Source organism: Crotalus tigris, unplaced genomic scaffold (genome assembly GCF_016545835.1).
Source record: "Crotalus tigris isolate CLP2741 ecotype Arizona unplaced genomic scaffold, ASM1654583v1 scf7180000024281.4978605, whole genome shotgun sequence".
NCBI lineage: Eukaryota > Metazoa > Chordata > Lepidosauria > Squamata > Viperidae > Crotalus > Crotalus tigris.
Window position 1 is genome coordinate 3,771,146 of NW_024100453.1, and position 20,192 is coordinate 3,791,337.

At 36.9% G+C, this 20,192-nt stretch overlaps 1 protein-coding gene across 1 annotated transcript; it reads right to left on the reverse strand.

Annotated features, from left to right (window-relative positions):
* Window positions 1-533: 533 nt before the first annotated feature.
* MYL9 (myosin light chain 9) lies at window positions 534-19,090 on the reverse strand. Its single transcript, XM_039323688.1, has 4 exons — window positions 18,940-19,090; window positions 8,215-8,419; window positions 2,699-2,860; window positions 534-1,946 (listed from the first exon to the last, which is right to left on the reverse strand). Exons 2-4 carry the CDS (start codon window positions 8,396-8,398, stop codon window positions 1,774-1,776), a joined length of 519 nt encoding a protein of 172 aa, XP_039179622.1. The 5' UTR covers window positions 8,399-8,419; window positions 18,940-19,090; the 3' UTR covers window positions 534-1,773.
* Window positions 19,091-20,192: the final 1,102 nt, after the last annotated feature.

Below are 20,192 nucleotides of genomic sequence, written 5' to 3' on the forward strand. Positions count from 1 at the left end.
AAGTAGAATCATATGAGCATTTGCTTAAGAGAAAGTTCTACTGTATTTGATTGGTTCCTAAATTTCTAACCATATGATAGGATTGGCTGGTTAGTCTAATTTAAATAAGCCCTACAACTAAATTAAAAAAAAACTATTTAGAGAAATTATAAAACGTTGTACTGTTTTGACCTTTAAGAGACATAAAACAATTAGAACATGGGTATGTAGCCTTTTTAAGAATAAGGGCCACACTCAACAATTTTTTATATGGAGAGCTAAAGGTCATACTACTCATAAATGTGTGATCAGGGAAAAAAACTAAATAAATATAAATATTTAATTAAAATAAACAATAATTCTTAATAAATTCAGTAATGTTCTTTTGTCATTTTTAAACTTAGGTAGCAACTTTTAGATGGTTTCTGGAGGTTTATGGGGGGGTCATACAAAAGGTTTGTGGGATATAAGTGGGTTTCTGGAAAATTGTATTCTTTATATTTGATTTTAACATTTTAATAACAATATCAAGAAATGCCAAAAAGAAACCTTGATGAGGAAAATGTTTTTATGTTACTTTTCACAATAATAAATATCCATTATATAATGAAGAAGGAAACATGTAGAGGAACACATTTACTTTTGTTAGTCAAATCACAAAATCTTTAATCAAACAGCAACTGTACAGCCATCTCTCTTATTAATTGGAAACAAGTAAGCATAATTGTAGGACTTCAGTAATATTCTAGAAGTTGTATTTTGTAATAAAAATATTGAATTATTTAAGCCAGACATTTCAATAGAAACAGAAGGAAAAAGAAATTAAAACAGATTTGAAAAAGTGATTTATTTTTGTGTTTTTTTCTCTTCTATTTTTCAGGCAACCTCCACAAAAACACTATATTGTATCAGAGTCCAAGGTGGGATTTATATGTGATTTCAGCTTTGGTGTACCAAACAACTTGTTTCTTTATCAATGCATTAGCTGACATATTATGTGTCTGGGTCAAGAGCAATGGAGAAATTTGAAAGAATCTTTGTATGAGTGTCAAATGTGCTTTGTGAGGAAAACATCTTTACTACAACATGGGGTATGATTCTCATGAGGCGGTGAGATAACAGCTAATCTGTTATCCAGTGATGTTTTCATGGGTTCATTTTAAGCAGTGAAGGCAAAAGCCAACTTGTTCCATTATGTAAAAGTTTGAGGCAGGATCTGGGTCCCCCGATTCCATTCTCACACCTGAAGAGTGAAAGGGTAGTCCAGGCTACATGTACTATATATCTCAATTCCCACCTCAATTCAACTTTAAAATGGGAATAGCCCTATCTCCCTGGGTTGTGACGGCAGTGAAAAAGTTGAAGAGTGTAAGCCACATTACAAGTGTAAGTCACATTACAATTGTATGTGAACTGAAAACAGTTTCTATTTTAAAAAGTACACCAATGCTAGGTACAAATGCTAGTGGTGTATGAAACAATATCAGATGCATTCACAGTGTTTCTTCTCATTCCCACATCAAAAATGTTTGGAAATTTGTTTATAAAGAGAATATTGCAAATATTTTACTCCAAGGGACCTATCAAATCAACAGGTGGCTTAATAGTGAGTCAACATTGATCCATATGACTCAGACATGGAAAAGCTTATTCTTCATTAAGAATAGGAATAGTTCTGAAATATTTCAGAGTGTAACCCATTCTGTACTTGACCCAGGGCATCAGAGAATCTCAAGGAGGAACAAGAAGACTGGGACAAACAAGGATAACTGGAAATTGAAATCTCTCTTAGTTTTAATCATCTTTGTCTTTGGCTCCATGCTTCAGGATACGGGTGAACTCCAGATAGTTAAAGTTGCCTTTCTTATCAATTGGAGCTTCTCGATACATCTCATCTACTTCCTCATCTGTAAAACGATCACCCATGGTGGTAAGCAGTTCACGCAAGTGATCTTCATGAATGAAGCCTGCATTAGAGATGAAGAAGGAAAAAGAGGACTAAGATGTGTCCATTAGAAGAAAATAACCTCCTAAGCTGCTCTCCATGAGATCTGGTAAGATGGCCAGCAGGAGTAGCACAGGTGATTAAGAATGCTGCACTGGTTTTAGCTTCATGTTCCAGTGAATTTCTGAAATGAAATGTGTCCGTCCTAAATCATTGCTATTTGAAAAAAGGATTTCTATTATTTAGCCCAAACAATCTTTTCTCCAGCAGTTTGAGTGCTGTTTCTCTCAGAGATATGAAACCTGTATCAGAATGGGGATTGTGTTTGATATTATGCCACAGATGACACTCCCTAAAATGGTTGACACCCAAAACCTGTCACCTAATTAAAATGAAATAATTTGCTTCAATAAATTCCTCCTCCTGTCACATTAAAAATAATCTTTTAGAAGAAACATTTGAGGCTGCATGTAAGACTTTTATGAGAGGAAATTACATGCAGCCTAGACTTATAATGTACACCTTTCATTCATTTCAATACAAAGATCTCTTAGGGGCAAGACTGATTTAATTTAATATTATGGAAGAAAAAAAAAGATTTGTTTTGGGTATCTCAAAGAAATTCCACAAAACCTAGCCCCAGACACTATAACTGGTTCATAATATACCCAAGTGAATCTATAGTATTGGATCTATCTATTGCTGCAAGCTCTCACAGATGGTTTAGCAGGAAATTCCCAGTTGCATTACAGAAAGGATCTGTTCTGATCATACCTGTGGCTTCCTCATCAAAGCAGGCAAAAGCATTTCGAATGACATCTTCTGGATCTGTGCCATTCAGCTTCTCCCCAAACATAGTGAGGAACATAGTGAAATTGATGGGTCCAGGTGCTTCACTCATCATTCCTTCCAAGTATTCATCTGTAGGATTTTTCCCTGAAAGATGACAAGACAAGAAATTAGGCTTTCATTCAGTGTCCTGGTCCAATTGAATTCTTCTGTAAAAACTTATTTTGAGGAGACGATTAAAGATTAGGGAATTAGAACTGGAATTACTAGGCCTTTCTTTTGCTGCATCAAATTTGGTCCCATTTTATTCTGGTTTAGGAGGGTTATCCTGAGAATGCACAGATGGACAGATAGAGTCCAAGCCTTTTATATATTGCTTTCCAACTGTTTATTGGCTTAGAAGCAATAAAAAGAAATGCTATTTAATTTTTAGGGATAATTTGAACACTAAGACTGAACCTTTGGTGAGGCAGTTGAAACTTTCGAAGGCCACTACAAAATTATAATATTGAATATGTGAGAAGGGAAAATTATTAAAGGGAATAATCCTGTTGATTATGTTTAATTTTAGTTACATTTAAGCATAAATGGCATGAATACCAATTGTGATTTTATCCTACTTCTCTACCTTTTGGGCTCTGTTCCCCCAGCATATGATTCAAAGGCCATGCAATCCTTGTGTATCCTGGCTTAGCATATTGCATGACATTAGCCAGTTGTGGTATATCAACAATTAAAAGAGCTATGTTTTAGTAGAAATAAACCAGCATTAAGATGGACTCGGACTATCAGCAAAATCTTAAACATTATTAAATGTAACCTGATAGATCTAAGATCTTACCTTCAGATAAGTCAGTAGAAGATTCCTAGAATCTTCTAAGGAAGTCAGTTGAACAAATTATGATGTTATGGTTGTATTCACATAGCATGGTAAGCCAATTAAAGGAACATGTTCTGCCATCTTACCCATGTTCCACAATTGGTTATATTTTTTACCAAATTGTTAAATTTATTGTGTTATCCAGCTCCAGAGTGGTGTCCATTTTCGGTATACAGAAACAGAAATCTGTACTAGAGGGACCTGAAGGGGACATTTTAAAATTCAAAATATTGATATGGCCACACAGTCAAAGCCTCACCTCTTTTTAGTGTATTCCATGCAACACAGATAAAAGGGCATTGGGCTTTGATTGCACAATCACAACTTCCATCTTGACTTTTTTAACCTGCCCTCCAATAGAAGATCCTGGTTTGTGTTTACATACGTCTGTTCAAAAATAAGTGTCACTAAGGAATTATTTTTAGTAAGTTTGCACAGAATTGGACCCTAAAATTGAATCTAATTGGGATCTGTTTTGTTTGGATAACATAATTCTTCATAAATTAGATAATGGAAAGTGAAGAACAACAACAACAAAAAACTGTATAGTGTGATAGCTGTACAGGTGGCCTGGTGGTATTGCAGCCGTGTTAGTGCCAATCTATAGGGGATCCACAACAAAGATCTGAATCTACACAATATGAGCTGGCTGTGGAATTCTGGGAGTTGAAGTCCACATGCCTTAAAATTGTCAAGTTTGGGAAACACTGAGTTAGGGTAATAAAATGTCCCGGTGAAAAGAGATTACAGTAGACTCTTTGCTCCTCCTCTGAGGAGCTTCCCCTGTAACACCAGACCAGTGCTAGGGGAGGGGCTTGGGAGATGGATTACTAAAAATACAAGGAAACAGAGGCGGAATGGCTGTTGCAATGGGGAAAAATATACTGGGGAAGAAATATTGCCCAGTGGGTATAACTGGAGAGGAAATCCCAATTTGCTACTATGTGCATGGACTGGAGCCTTCAGGGTCCCAATTACAACACTCCTTCAAATTTGGTTCATTATTAAAGAAATCAAAATACCATTTTTACTTTCACAGCTGACTGCCCTCTAGGGGCCATCTGTAAAGGTGCTTTTCATCCTCGTCTACATTTTAACACCTTCCTGATTCCCTTCTGGTTAATTCCATCCTCCACAGTCATTGTTTTCTTGCTTTATTTTTTTTTAAAGTTTTTTAGCGGCTTCATGGTGAATTTTCTAGCACCTTGGGAACCGTTCAACAACTCTGGATTCCAACAACACAGCAAACTGTAATGTAGTTGGCAAATTGTACCTCAAGAGTTGTTCAGCAAACTTAATGTGTTTTCTGGTTCAATGGGTTGTGTGAACTCAGGTAGCTGAATTGATTCAATAAGCCATTCTTTTGTTAGTGTGTTGTATGCAGTAGTGGGATTCAAATATGTGAACAACCAGTTCTCTGTGTGGATGCCATTCTGGGACTGGGCAACAAAAAATTAGCTACTGGTTCTGCCGAACTGGTGTGAACTGGCTGAATCCCACTATTGGTTGTATGTACACTGCCAAAGTATCTAGAATATAGGTAAACTATATGATTTGGATTTCATCATCGGCCCAGTTTTGAGTAGACAGTTGTAGATAATTGCATAAAAACTGTCTATAAGAAAAAGCTAGATGATGAAGAATAGACAATAGATCTATGAAGTTAAGTACAACTCCATTATTAGGGGTAGTATTTCTTAATTATAGGACACTCGGGTATTTCTCTTTGGAGAATGCTTTGTAAGAGCATGTGGCTGACTACTGTAAGAAAGAAGCTGAACCAAATTATAACTGATTTAGCACAGCAATTTATACCTAAGTGATCGGTCAAGGACGAACTGTAATTAATTGGAAAACATCAGCATTTGGCATTGGTTTTCAGAAAAAGATTCTGACTAGGTTCTACATCAGAACTGTATTAACTTCTTTGGTCTGATGTTGCAGTAATTTGTTATGTAAGTGCCAATATTATAATTTGTAAACGTTGATATATGGTTCAGAATACTATATTAAAGAAACCTTGCTGTAATGTGTGAACCCAGTCTAAAAGTAAACAGTTCATGTCTGGCACTTAAGAAAGAATGCCGTCTGAAACTGAAACTGAAATGTCTATGGTGGGGAGATCATGCATTCTTCAGAAGTCTCAAAAATATCAGCATCTGATCCAGTGCAACTTTAAGATGTGTAGACTTCAGCTTCCAGAATTCTCCAGGCAGCAAAAGCTTATTCAAGTATATGAAGCATAATCCTCAATGTAGAAGAACTGACTTTCTCCCTCCATCATATTCAGCAGGATGGCCACAGTGATGGATGTAATAGTAATAGTAGTAAAGTTGGAAGTAGTAATGTTGCATCTAGTAATTCTGGAAGGCATCATATTGGGAGCAAGCTGGGGAAGACAGCAGCCAGAGGGACACACTATGACTTCCACAGTATAATCTTTGATGGGACCTCTCACATGACCACAGTGGATATTAAAAGGAAGGTCAAGATGGCCCGCCTTTTTTTAATATGCATTGCACTTGCAAAGCATATCAAAGGATGTGAACCTTGACTACAGAGTTGATTTTCTGACTCCCCTTCAGGAGTCCCTGGATCTATCCTTATTTTAGTACAGTATAGTAGAGGAGAGGAGACAGAGGAAATATTCTTACTAGAACATTTAGTGCTCTAAAGTGTTTAGGGCCAACATATGCACAAACATTAAATAGTAGTATATAATTAATATACTTTGCTATCTCCTACTGTTCGTCTCTATTTTTGCAGAACTGCATGCCATTTAGTGCTGCTAAATGTATAGCTTATTTAATTTATCAATTAAAATATTAAGATGTCTTGATTGGCCTTCCTGATCATAAGTTTATCGATAATGTACTTATACCTATTTGAATGAAAAAATGATAATATCAAATGCCTAAGAATTGCTAGCTATATGATGACTTTTAATGCTAAATTTGCAGGACATTTCTATGGAGCTTTTTATACCAGAGGCAAGCAACTCTTTGGCATGGAGGGACCGGACCTTTCTTATTTCAATGGTTAAGGTCACAGGAAATAGGACAATGACTTGCTGGAAGGAGTGATGCCCCATTTTGTACCCTCTCTCTGTGTATGCTGTTCTGTGTTGAATTTTCTAGTGCGTTAGGCCCAAGGTAAATGGTATCCCACTTGCAAGGAGTCAGTTGAGAAAGAAAACTGTTCTACAGATTCCAACTTAATGGCAGAACTTCTAATTGTGAGTCTAGGAAGCCTTGTGTTGGACATTGTCGTTTAGAGAACAGCATTCACAAACTCTGAGCTCAGTTCTTTCAGCTCTTCAGTCTGGAGAAGCATAGCATTTAGAACACAATAATAAGAAAATTTGCCAGAGCAAATGTGTTAGAGTGTTAGACTAGACTTGAGGAGACCAAATTTAAGAGTTCATTCAGCCACGAAGTTCTCTGAGTAACCACAGGCCATTTATTATAGTTTGGCTTTCAGTTTCTTTTGAAGTAATGAAAAAAAAATATTTAATTATGTTTCTCATAAATTACCTTAGTTAACTCTGCATACTGCAACTTTGTTGGGCATATCTGTGCTATTGCCTCACTCAGCTTCTTTTTACAGAAAGGTGTAGCATTTTGGACAATTAAAATTCACCTACTCACAGGTAGTCTTCGACTTATGCCCAAAACTGGGACCAGAATTTTCATTGCTAACCACTAAACTAGGCAGTTGAGTTGCAACCACTTTTGTGACTTTTTTGTGTAAATTTTACAAACTTCTACAGCCTTTTTTGCCATGGCTGTTAAACGAATCACTGCAGTTGTTAAGGAAATCACATGGTTGTTAAGCAAATGCAACTTCCCCCATTGAGTTAGCTTGTTGGAAGCCAGCTGGGAAAGTTCCCAATGGTGATCACATGACCCTGAGACTTGATACCTGATACTGCATGCAGTTTTCTTGACGGAGTTTCAAAAGCGGTTTGCTATCACCTTCTTCTGGGACATGTATTTAGTCTTATGGTCTAGCAATACCCAGAATTCCTGAACCAGCCATGATGAGTCAGGAATTCTGGGAGTTGAAGTCACAAGTCATAAAAGAGCCAAGGTTGCCTACCTCTGGTCTGGCCTAGAGCACTGGTTCTGTCTAACGCTATCCCATCCAAATAACCAACCAGATCCTAATCCTATTTAAGTTTTCTGCCTAGCTGAGATTGGTCCTATCTTTTGCTTACTGTGTTGTTTTTCTACTTGCACGGGATTCTTAATATAAGGCAGCATTAAAAATTATTACTTCTCTTGCCTTGAATCCTTTACCTCCTCGTTCAACTATATGTTCAAATGAGGTTTCAGAAATCAGGATATTCAGATATCAAGATATTCAGATATCAAGATATTCAGAGATCAGGTTTCAGAGCTAAGGATATTTCTGCAGTTCAAAGTTAAGATTAGATTAAAATTAAAGAAATCCTGATACCTACGTAGCCTTTCAAATGTTTCTGAACTACATCTCCTATTAACCCTTTCAGTCACCATATTAATTTGGACTATTAGGAGATGTTGTTGGACAATGTCTACAAGATCACAGCCTTCTCTTATTGATTCTACTCAGTGCATTATATGGCGCTGGATTTTCTTACCTAGAGAAGCCAGCATGTCATGTAGATCCTCTTTGTCAATGAATCCATCACGGTTTTGGTCAATCATATTAAAAGCCTCCTTGAACTCTTGGATCTGGGATTGGTCGAACATGGCAAAGACGTTGGAGGTGGCACGCTGAGGGCGCTTCTTGGTGGTCTTTGCCTTGGCTCGCTTGCTGGACATTTTGATGGTGTTTTTGTTGGCCTGTGAAACAAAATAGAAATTATCATAAAAGAAATCTGAACAACCCCCCCTCCCCCCCAAAAAAACACCTTTTTTCTCATGTCTTACATCCTTTGGCTTTTCATCTAGGAATATCTTAAGAGATTCTCAGTGTCTCAGTGTTTTACAATGTAGAAGCATCTTATATGGCATTATAGCTCCATTGAATTAAATTGGATTTCTTCATAAACCTTCAAAGAGCTGTGCTAACTTTGGCTCTGTTCACACAATACACTTCAATAAGTTAGTAAAAGATTTAGCAACTTCATTTACAGAACACATGAAGTATAGTTAATTATTTTTTGTCAGCTATGTTTTCTTTTAGACATCATACAAATCCAGCCTGTTTTGTTGGTGGTAAATATATTCTATGAATACAGAAATTGGATTAATTCAGTATTTGGGTTAAATATGCTGTGTAAATGGAGTCTTTGAAAAAAATAATTTGTTCTTGGAAAGTTTTAAGTCTCCAATAATTGTGAAATCATTATGTGATGTTGGAAAAATAAAGCTGATTCATTTGCTATGTTCCACTTTCCTGTTCCATATACATAATAATGTATATATATTTTAAATCAAGAGTAAACCTCCTGACCCACTTCAAGTATCTTGCACTACACATCCCGCATCCCTTTGCTATTGGCCATGTTGAAGTTCAAACATGTGGAAGTCATCAGATTGCCACTATCTCTATTTGATAATTATAAATTTACTCATGTCTCTGGAATATGTTAACATTAAACAAGAAAAAAACCATTTCTTTTTCATCTACAGATTCACAACTGAAAGATATACCTACTTATATGACATAAACTAGCTTTCCCCAATCTAGTACTTTCTCAATATATTTATAGGCAAGATCCATAATGAATCTCTGGTTATTTTGTAAGATCCTAAATTTATGTTGCAGCAAAAATAGTAAATATAGTTCTTCACCTGGAATTTTTTTCTACGTATCTACTCTAATATTTAGATATTTCAGATCTTAGAGAACATCTGACATCTAGTACTGATATTTACTGTATTGGCAAAACTAACATTTTGAATTTCCCAGCTGAATTATTATCCCAAACAGCACTGCAGATTCAATAAATTAAGTAGTTTTTTGTATCATGAACACTGTTAAAATCAGTAATCTGTTTCTAAGTTTACAGTCTAGTACAGATACATCCTGGTGAAACGAGGAAGCTAATGCCACCCCCACTCCCTAATCTGCACACTGAAAGCAGCTTTTAGCACAAGAACACTCAATGTGATTGGGTTAGATGGAGCTGCCATTTTAATTTTAAGTCACTTTTCAGTTTGTAGACGGATCTAAGATTGAGGGAAGTAAAACACGTAAGAAATCAACAGGTTTAAATTATGGAGTTCCAAGGGCTGCTGCTGATACTCAGCAGCTCCTTGGTCAGCATAGATGCTTCAAGCTGAGATTGGGAAAATCTGCTTGCTTTTCTCCTTCTCAGAGCCTTGCCTCCATCTGAACTAATCTCAGGCTTCTTCCAATTTTCTAGCTGCTCTACAAGCTCACAAGGAAGGCTCCATCTCTTGTAGCTCAGCTCAGAAATAGGAGGAAATGAGTTATCTGTTTGGAGCAGATTCCAAGCATTCCATTTGCCTCCCTCTTACACCCTTTGTCTAGCCTGGCATGCCAATCTGTGCTGTTTCTTTGAGCTACCCCTACAGCTCGTGAATAAGGATTACAAGCACTCAGTTCATCAAGCAAAGGGGAAGCCTGGAGACAGGGTTATGGGAGGATATCCCTATATCTCTTTTCACAGAAGAGAAGGGGTTGAAGAAAGTAAGCATCTTGAACCCTTAGTACCTGGTTATAATTTTCTTTCACTATGAAAGAATGGCTGGATTTTGATTGAATGAAGTGATTATTCCTAGATTTGTGACACTCCTAAATTAACTCTTTTTGTTCTTGGTTTTAAGGACAGCCAAACATTTCTCTCTTACAAAATAAAAATAAATGACTAAAAAGGAAAAAATAAATTCCTTTAAATATATCAAAAGATTGGATATAGAAACATCCATAGAGTTGGTTCAAAAAAAGTCAAGATGCTCTGTACAGCCATGCAAACTGCCACCCCTTTTTATGTGTCTTGTGAACACCATCTTGATTTTTATAGCTTTCTACAGACCCCTTTACTGAAGGAAAAAACAGGATCTGCCCTCTGTGACAACAGCACAGATGGGATGCAAAAGATGGAACAACAAACAAACAACAAAGTAAACTGGGGGATAGTTAAAAAGAAACTCCAGTGATTCCAACCATCTTCCTCTAAGAAAGCCCACTTCACACTTTCGAAGACGGGCATGTACCCTAACATATCAATTCTGTAACCAATCAACATAAAAGAAACATTTCAAAGCAAGCCCATTCATCTCTTACTAAGATCCTTTATACGAGTTATATGATCTATTTATATACCTGTTACCTTTAGTGAGTAGTCATGCAATATTGTGATTTTAACTTAAATAAGTAGCATAGAAAACCATAATTGCAAATGTGACTCTTGACTACTCTGATCTGCTAAATTAGTCCAGATAAGCAAATGACTATATTTGCCACTTCATGGGACAAAGGATAAGAGATGACAAATTTTATTTACAAATTAGAGATCAGGCCTCCCTTGAGTTGAACTTGATTCCTGATAAATGTAGAAACATGTTGGCAGAAGGGCATTCTTATTCTTTTTCTGAAATATTTTGTTTAATTTCTCAGTTTAGTCAATAACCATGGGATTTCTTGGTTGTCTACTGTTTCCTTTGCAAGTATAAACCAGCTCCACTTTCCTAAGCTTCTTTGTCCAAGATCAGCCATTGTTGGCTATGTGCTGCTATCTGAGAAATTTTATAGCACATTAACCATAACACAAATTATAATTCCCAGCATCTGGAACTGAAGTAGAAAGCCAAATGTATCTGACTTGATTTTTAAAATGCCATGGATCTTTCCATTACCCATTAACCATGTTTCTTGCACTTAGAGATGTAAAAGTATTTGCAAAGTACACAACTCATGCTTGAAAAGACTTTCATCATGCTGTCCTTGTACAATGGCATGCTATTATTTGTTTAAAAGACATTGAAAGTTATCCTACAATGATTTGTAATTGGATAGTTTTCAGTTTAGACAGGTCTCCCAAAGGAAAGGGATTAGAAAAAAAAAGAAGAGAGGAAACAAAATGCAAATCTGTAAAGTGATATTAATGGGCAGCTAGAACATAATTCATTTGAAGAAAGGAAAAGACAGAAATGGTGTACTGTTTTTATAGCCAGTGGATCCATAAGTGGAGATCTAACTAGCTGGTCTGATGGAAACAGCATTGGATATTGTAGCATAAGACACATCCCTTTCCCTTGGTTTAATGCTACAATGATGCAGTGTTGTTTTCATGATTCTGAACTGAGGAAATGCCTGTGTTTGCTTCTGACCCAATGTTGCAGCCCTGCCTGGTAAATGGCTGGGCTTCCTATTATGGTAACTACCTTCTTGAATTTTTGAAGACCCTTCCAATAGACTCTTTTGTCAATATATGAAAAGTAGATAAAAATGTTCAAAGTATATTTTCCTCTATGGACATCACTTATTTTCAGCTTTAAATGTCTGCTTTTCTCTGCCTAGTGATGGCACCAGGTTCTCACAGTCATCCTTGTTGATTTGAAAGCTGGGATATTTTTTGTCTTGGGGTAGAGAGGTACCCAAGACAAGGTGGCTCCTTTCTGTCTTATTTCCTCTCTGAGACCCCCATAGGCAGGCACAATTTTCCCCAGAGCTAAATTACTTCTAGGGAGGTTTTGTTTTTTGCTTTAACTCCTTTAGGTGAGTGATAAGAGTTTGATCAGGAGTTACCTTTTGAGGGGCTGAACCAGGGCTTACAAAAGAATTTTAAAACTACACACACCCAAAACATGTATCCAAGCACTGATTGCAGAGTTCAAAGGCTGGCTTTTAGTGCAGGCCAGGAAAGGTCCCTTTTCTGCAGCTCCAGGAAGACAGGAGGTGAGATGATTAGTTCAAGGCTGGGACACACCTCTCGCTTGCTACAAAAGACATAAACGCCTCTTTGTCCTACTGCCTTCAGTAAGATTTTAGGACCATAGTGCTGGAAAGGATCTTGAAGATCTTGTAGTCCAATCCCCTGCTCGGGGAATGAGACTTACATCAACTCAGTCAAATGGTTGTCCAGTCTATTTTTGAAAACCTCCAGTGATGGAACACACACAATCCCAAGAGGCAAGCTATTCCACTGATTAATTGCTCTTGCTGTTAGAAAATTTCTCCTTATGTCTAGGCTGTGTCTTTCTCTGACAAGCTTCCACCCTTACTTCTTGTCCTACTCTCAGGTACCCTAGAGAATAAGTCGATCCCCTCTTCTTTGCAACAACACCCTTCTTTTCACCCAACACTATATTGTTTATTACCTGGCCCATGCTCTGCTTTCCACTTGCTTCCTCATAAAGAAAACTGAAATTGTCTGAAGCCAAGAAGTGATGCTAAATTCTTCCCAGCTTTCTTTATGTACTGTTCCTCCAAGCAGCAACCTATGGTTTATTACAAACAGGCTAGTCTTTCAGAAACATGCATAGTATTATCTCAGGCAGCAGCCATATCTGTAGACTTCCTTTTTGCAGTGTTGATTGATGCCTTCAATTTCCCCAGCACTTGCTTTTCCTGATTACTAAGCCAGATCAGACAGCACTGGGCAAGGAATGGCAGTTCAGACATATTAGAGCTTTTGAATTACAATTTTCTTGGCTTGTCTACACTTGGGACAGAGAACCAAGTTCTTAACAGATCTTAAGTTTGCTTAGATACTTTAATAACTGAATACTAAGCTGGGGTGCTACAAAGCAAGCACCAACTGTTGAGCACTGCTTTGTTTGGAAATATATACCTGCACAGAAAGTAAAACAAAGGTAAAGTAGACTATGAGAGGGAACAACTTATCTTCTAGAAAACAGCTGTTTCATCATCAGTTATGCTCCCTCTGGTAACAGTTTGTAATTTGTGAGCCTCCTTTAAAATGTTTCCCAAATTAGAAATAGATTGCCATCCTTGGTTTTTTTTACAATAACTACTAGCAAAAAGAGATGGGTTAATTAGACAGTTTAGAACAGTTTGCCTGATTGATTACTAAGGCCAGAAATTTGAAGAATTCTGATTTACTAGTGTATTATGAAACAAGCTGTTGTTTATTTCTTACAAAAGATCTGTAAGTAAATCCTTATCATAATATTTCTTTTTCTGCAGGGAGGGGATCCTTCTGTCAGGACATTGAAGCACAATGAATTGTTCAGTATTCTAAGTGAGGATGGCCTTGAAACAAGATTTGAATCCATTGATTTTAAAGTAACTGATTTTAAAGTAAAATAATGCTTTAGCTGAAACCCACCAATATGCTATGTAAGAACATACAGCATTTCAATTTCACTTGACATATTTTTATGATGTGTTCTTGGCTATGCCACAGATATTTTTCCAGTCAAATGGGGATTATATAACATGTATTCCCACAAAAGAAATCATATATGTGTGACTGCATGCATGCACACAATGAAAATAAGGGAATAATCACACAAAAAATGTTTAGGTTGCTTCTTTGTTAATATGACAATATCTTAGCCTATAATCTCGACAATGAAACAGTAAAAATAAGTTTAACATGGTTAAGGCAATTGAAAATATTTAACCTGCAGTTACCAAAATGATGAAGATGAAATATATACTGTTTATTAGGGTTTACTAATTCTCTTTAAGTGATATTTGCAGGAATTTAATGTTCCATTATTCTTAGGTTCTCATCTATTACTATGTTTCGGCTGCATCTTTTACTCCAGGACAAGTTTCCATTGCTCACAATGGGGCTTATCAAATACTATTGAGAACATTATCAAATAAGGTTATATTTTCTGATATCCTGGCTATATTTCTGTTTCTAAAACAAAACAAAGCAAAACAAGCACCTAATATTCTTTCCTGAAAATTTCTTGACAGGAGTTTTAAAATTATAAACTGACTTTCTATATCCATAGAAAAACAAAAGTGAAGAAACTCCTGTACTATCATACTGCCTGCAGTATCAAAGTTTGGCTTGAAAATTTAGAAAGAAGGAAATTGCCACACATCAGCTTTTTTCTCTGTTTAACTAACTACTTCCTAACCAGCAAAATGTTTCCAGGTTTAAACCATGTTTTAGCTTAGTACAAGTGCAAGTTCAACTGCGTTAGTTATGTACAAAGTAGCATTTTCATCAGATTTGTCCTGATGTGAAAAGGGGGTGTTGTGCATCCATTTGCAATGCTGTTTAAAACATGGATTTCATAGGTTGTGCATAAGATTAAGTGCTAAATCTGGAACAGCAAAGAATGCCATGCTCTTAATAAACTTAGGAATTTGGCTAATTATGTTTATGGATAAGATAAAAATAAGACAATGGCAAGTGTCATAGCGGAACCCTGGGACTTTGGTTTATATCTCAGAATAGATCAAGAGCCTTGATTGTCATAGAATAGATGGATCAATTCAACCCAGGCAATTGAAGGAAAACTAGCCTGTTGTTTCATTTCTGTTTCCTTTCAACTAGCCCTGTCTTTACAGCTAGCAGTTTCAATGGTGCAAATATATCACTAAGAGTCAATGCTTTGCAATCTAGTTGATTTTTGCTTCTTGACATGAAAAATATTCAAGTCATTTGAAAGGATTCTTGTATGTTTGTATGTGTGTTGTTGTTGCACAGATACAGCAACAGTAGTTTACTAACATCAGTGTGATTACAGTCATGCATAACAATGCTTATTTCTGACTACATAAGAAAATATTTTCATGCCACCTTAAATATTACTTTGGGCTTTTAATTAGAAATGTATAATAAAAGTGGTGGGAAAGGCAAGTATTTTAAAAAGTAGTACTTTTAAAGGGGAAACTATCAAAGGAAAGCAAAGAAGTAACCACTCTCTGCTGGATTTTCTTTATTCACTGACCTCTACACTAATCTAGTAACAAAAAAAAAAAAGAGTGAAATCTAAAAGCCTCATTGACACCTTGTTCCGTTCACAGAGCAAGGAAGCTTTGAAAGTTCCTCTTGCATATAATGTTCCTGGTCTGGTCTGAAAATCTCCTGGTTTTTCCACTCAGGTTTATCTTCATTTAACCTATTTGCTATGATGCTGTAGCCAGCCTATCTGCTTTTTCTTGTTCATTATTTCCTCTTAGAGCTTTTCTGTGAATTGTGGAAGGGTTTGGAGAAAGCAGTGGCAGTGGTTGAGTTACCACCATTTGTTTAGTGTGTGCAAAGTTACAATGGTACTGATGACCATCTTCCACACTTACAATCATTGCAACATCCCTGTGGTCACATGATCAAAATTTTGACTCTTGGCAACTGGCTCATATTTATAATGGTGACAGTGTCCTGGGGTCATGTATCACTTTTTGTGATCTTCTGACAAGCAAAGTCAATGGGGAAGTCAGATTCATTTACAACCACGTTACTAACTTAACAACTGCAGTGATCCGCTTAACAACTGTGGCAAGAAAAGTCGTAAAATGAGGCAAAACTCAGTTAACAACTGTCTAGCTTAACGAAGAAATTTTGGGTTCAGTTGTGGTTATAAGTTAAGGACTACCGTACTCTGAATGTTCACCAAGCATGCCCAAGTAAGCTACCTATTTCTCCCCTTTAACTGGCCTTATAAAATGTAGTAGAGAGGAAAAAGAAGAATGACTCTTACAGACATAAAATCAACATTACCCACATCAAATTTTCCTTCCTTTCATAATGTTAATAGATCATGGTATTAATTTGACTCATGGAAGCAAGCATTTCTTTTCTCCTCTGGGCAGATTTCTTGTGATTCCTTAACAGCAGTGAGATTTCGCCAACCTTTTCCTGAGTTTCTAATTGCCATACCAGTTCTTGCTTTCATCTCTTGTCCTTAAATGGTTGTTAGGACTCCTCGTCTTCACTACTTGGGGAAGGAATTTGGCACAGGTTCAGTGGCGCAAAAAAATAAAAAGGTTTTTTTCAGTCACACAATATTCTAGTCACATATGATCTATTCAGTGGAATGGAGCTTGCACACATTGGTTTGTGTACAAGCCATAATCTGAGTATACCATTTATATATACCATTTAAGAGTATAGGAGCTAATCTTTAGATAAGTGATATACTATAGCAGCCTTTTCTAAGCTGGTTCTCTCCAGGTATAATATACTATACTTCCTATGATCCCCAAAAGGTTTGAGCATGGTGGGCTTTATTTGATTTTGGCCAAGTGTGTTGAGCAGGCAAGATGTTTATTCAATAAATATAGTTAAACAAAGCTTAGATCTCTAGACTGTTTAAAACTGACATTTGATAAGTCGAGGGATGCTGTCTCTTCACCACAGATTTCCTTCTTTGCCAGTTGTTTACTATACTGGACTAGTACTCCATATTTACAGTATGTTTTGTAGATCAAAAATTATACTTCCATAACTCACACATGTGCACACACACGCATACAGGCATATACATGTACATGCACACACAACTCCTCTGTTTTATTTGCACTCTTAAATATGGGCAAAGGACTTGGTGTACTAAAAGACTGTCTTCAGATTGACAAATTTTTTTGTTCCTCTCTCTGTTTTAGCTCAGATAAGGGGAGATAGAGTCTGCAAACATCTGTTTTGCGGCTTGCTTGATTCCCGAGTTCAGTTAAATAATCCAGATTCAGAAGATATGTACTAAAATAATAATATATTATTTAAAAAGCATTCTTGAATATGTAAAAGAATACATCTCATCACATTCATGAATATGATCATTCATCCACCTTCAGCTCTTCCAAGTTATACTTGAGATCTCTTTTTAAAATAAACATGAAACTGTATGTTTACCAAATATTTTTTAATCAACATACCTAGTGCCTACAAGCCAAAAGGAAACTTAACTGATTCTGGGTAGCCTAAAAGTAGCCAGGACTGGCAAGCATGTGCTATTGATACAGCAAACATGTTATCCTGCAATTCTATATTATTGAACTCTAGTGTTTCTTGAAAATAGCTTCTGCTTAAGTTTAGCATTTAACCGGTTTTGAGGAGGAAAGGTACCAGATACACACCCAGAAGATGGTTCTATAATCAACAGAATGAAGCACTCTGCATGTCAAGCTAGCAGCACTATCCCATACATACGATATGAAACTATATCTTACAGAGTTCTGTGTGTTCAAACAACACTGAAGTCTGAATGATGCTTTAGGGCATGATGCTTGTAAACTATGCTCCTCAATCTACCATTGTCTAGATGTTTCCTCTTTCCAAACTGCAGAAAAAAAATATATTTTCATCATTTTCATCTAATCTGTTTTGCTTACTCAATTGGGTAATGGCAAAGAACACTTCAACAATGGAAATAATTGGAGGCTTCCCCTGATGGAAAGTATTCAGTTAAAGGCTAAGCAACCCAACTAGGGATGTTGTAGTTCTGGATTTCGAGATGCAGATCAGCAATGGAAATAATTGGAAAGCATTCGGTCTGGACTGGATGACTTTCAATGGGGCTTTCAAGTTTAGCACAAATCGATAGAATATTTGCTGCTCAAGGTTTAGCTCAGGTCCCCATACATTAGTACAGATCATACATCTTTAGTCAGAAGAACATTTTCTTCCAGGGTTGAGGACCTGCATTATCATGTTTAAGGACACCAAATACACTTCTCAATAAACAAGTCTATTCCAGACTATTTGCAGTGGCAAAGTGGATTCTTTTCCCTTTATCTATGCAATCCTGATTGAAATTCTGCTTCTAAGAACACAGTTAAGGAACACAGTCAAGTATTAACCTTAGCGTAATTTGTTTGGTTTTGGATTAATTAGTATGTGAATCTGGCCACTGAGGTTTGTAAACTGTAGTTTGTATCCTACTATAATGTGCAGATCCAGTAAATTGTATTTTGTTTAGCAAATTATAGTTTCATTTGTGAACCTGTAAGGACCATTATCAGCTATCCCCAACCTGTTGCACTCCAGATGTGATGTTTTCTACAGCTTCCAACATACTGTGTTTGAAGCTATCACACTGGAAAAGACTGACAGAGATGATTCATTATAAACCTGAGAACCTCCTGTGTGCAGTGCTCCTTATGGCACATTATCCATGACGTGAGGCAAAAATTAGCCAATCACACTCTAGCTTAGCATGTTATAGATTCAGAAGCCTAGGTAGGTGAGTGCATCATGCAAACCCAGAAAACTCAGTTGAATAAACATAGTTAAGAACCACTGGTAAGCACAATTAATCGAGGGAGTACAACAGGTCTTAAAAGGAGAGCCTTACTGCTAATTTGTTTCAACAGAAAACAATTAATTTTGGATTATGAACTGTAATGCAATAGCCAAGCGATCGAGTACAACAGGAAACTACCCAAGGAAAGTCTCCTTCCATCTATCAACCCCCCCCACCCCCATCCTCACTTGCTAAAGGGAAATGTAAGGAAGAGCACCTACCTGGTTCAGACAGAAACTGTTTAAAGCCCTCAGATCTAGGAAGCGTTTCTGCAAAGGGATGAAATTAATTAGCTGTTGTTTTAATCTCCCTAGTTTGGGGGAAAGCAGGATCAGAGGGCAGAGGCAGCCAATGAAAAAAGAGAGTTTTCCCAGATGGTCCCCTCCCACCCCAAAGGATTTGGCCATACAAGGCAAAAGAATGCCGAGCTGTGCGGGTGGCAGCAGCCCAACTGTGAGACGCTGGATTTGGGACTGTGAGAATAAGGAAAGGGGAAGAGAGCATTCTGCCTTATATAGATAAAATGATGGGGGGGGGGAGGGTTGGAGGGAAGTCGCTGAACCTTCCGATCGGTTGTTAAAAGCAGCCGGCATCTGAAAGATCCAGCAACAGTTTTCTTTATAAGGATGCAAGTTATATAAATGGCAAACCTTTCTCTGGTTGAGAACAAAAGTTTAAACAAAGGTTTATATATGGTTAAAAGTTACAAGGGCTTCCTGAACAATGCTTGGTTGGCATTCCTCACTCCTCTGTGCAGTTTGTTGTTTTAATTATTTTTTTCCTTGCCAGAAACATTAAAAGTACAGATGTTTTCTAGTGAATAGAGACTAGTTTAGACAGGAAAATGTAAAGAAACCATTCAGAGGCAGTTACCCTTAATTCATCTTTCCTGTCAAACAGGCTCTTACATTTCTGTAAAAGCCAGTAATATTTCCTGACCAGATTCCTCATGGTGTAAAGACATACCATAAGCAGTACTGTATATATAAAGTCAAGTTTCCTTTAAATCCAGCTCATTTGTAGTGATTTCATGGACCATCCATGTAGCTGTCTTCAAACAATGCAGAAGTAGTTTGCCAATGGTTTCTTTCTGTATGTTTAACTTCCCAAATCTAGCTAACAATCCTTGTCTCCTCTTCCTCTTCTTCTTCTTCTGCCATATCTGTTATCGGACGTTAGCAATCATGTTGGCGATCATGAAAAAGTGCTGCTGAGTTTTATCCAAGTTTTAAATTTAGCAAACATTGGCAAAGTGTTGTCCTATCCATTTGACAGTTATTCAGTACTATGATGGGGGTGGGAGCCACTGGGCTAATTTGCAAAAGATTACAATGTCGAAGTTGTCTTTGTCTAAAATACTGTTACATTTTAAGCTCAAAGACCATGCTGCATCCAATCTAACTTTCTGGTGAAGTTATGCTAGTGGTAGGTCTCTTCCAATCAAGGCAAGGAGCAGATAATTTGTTTCCATCTC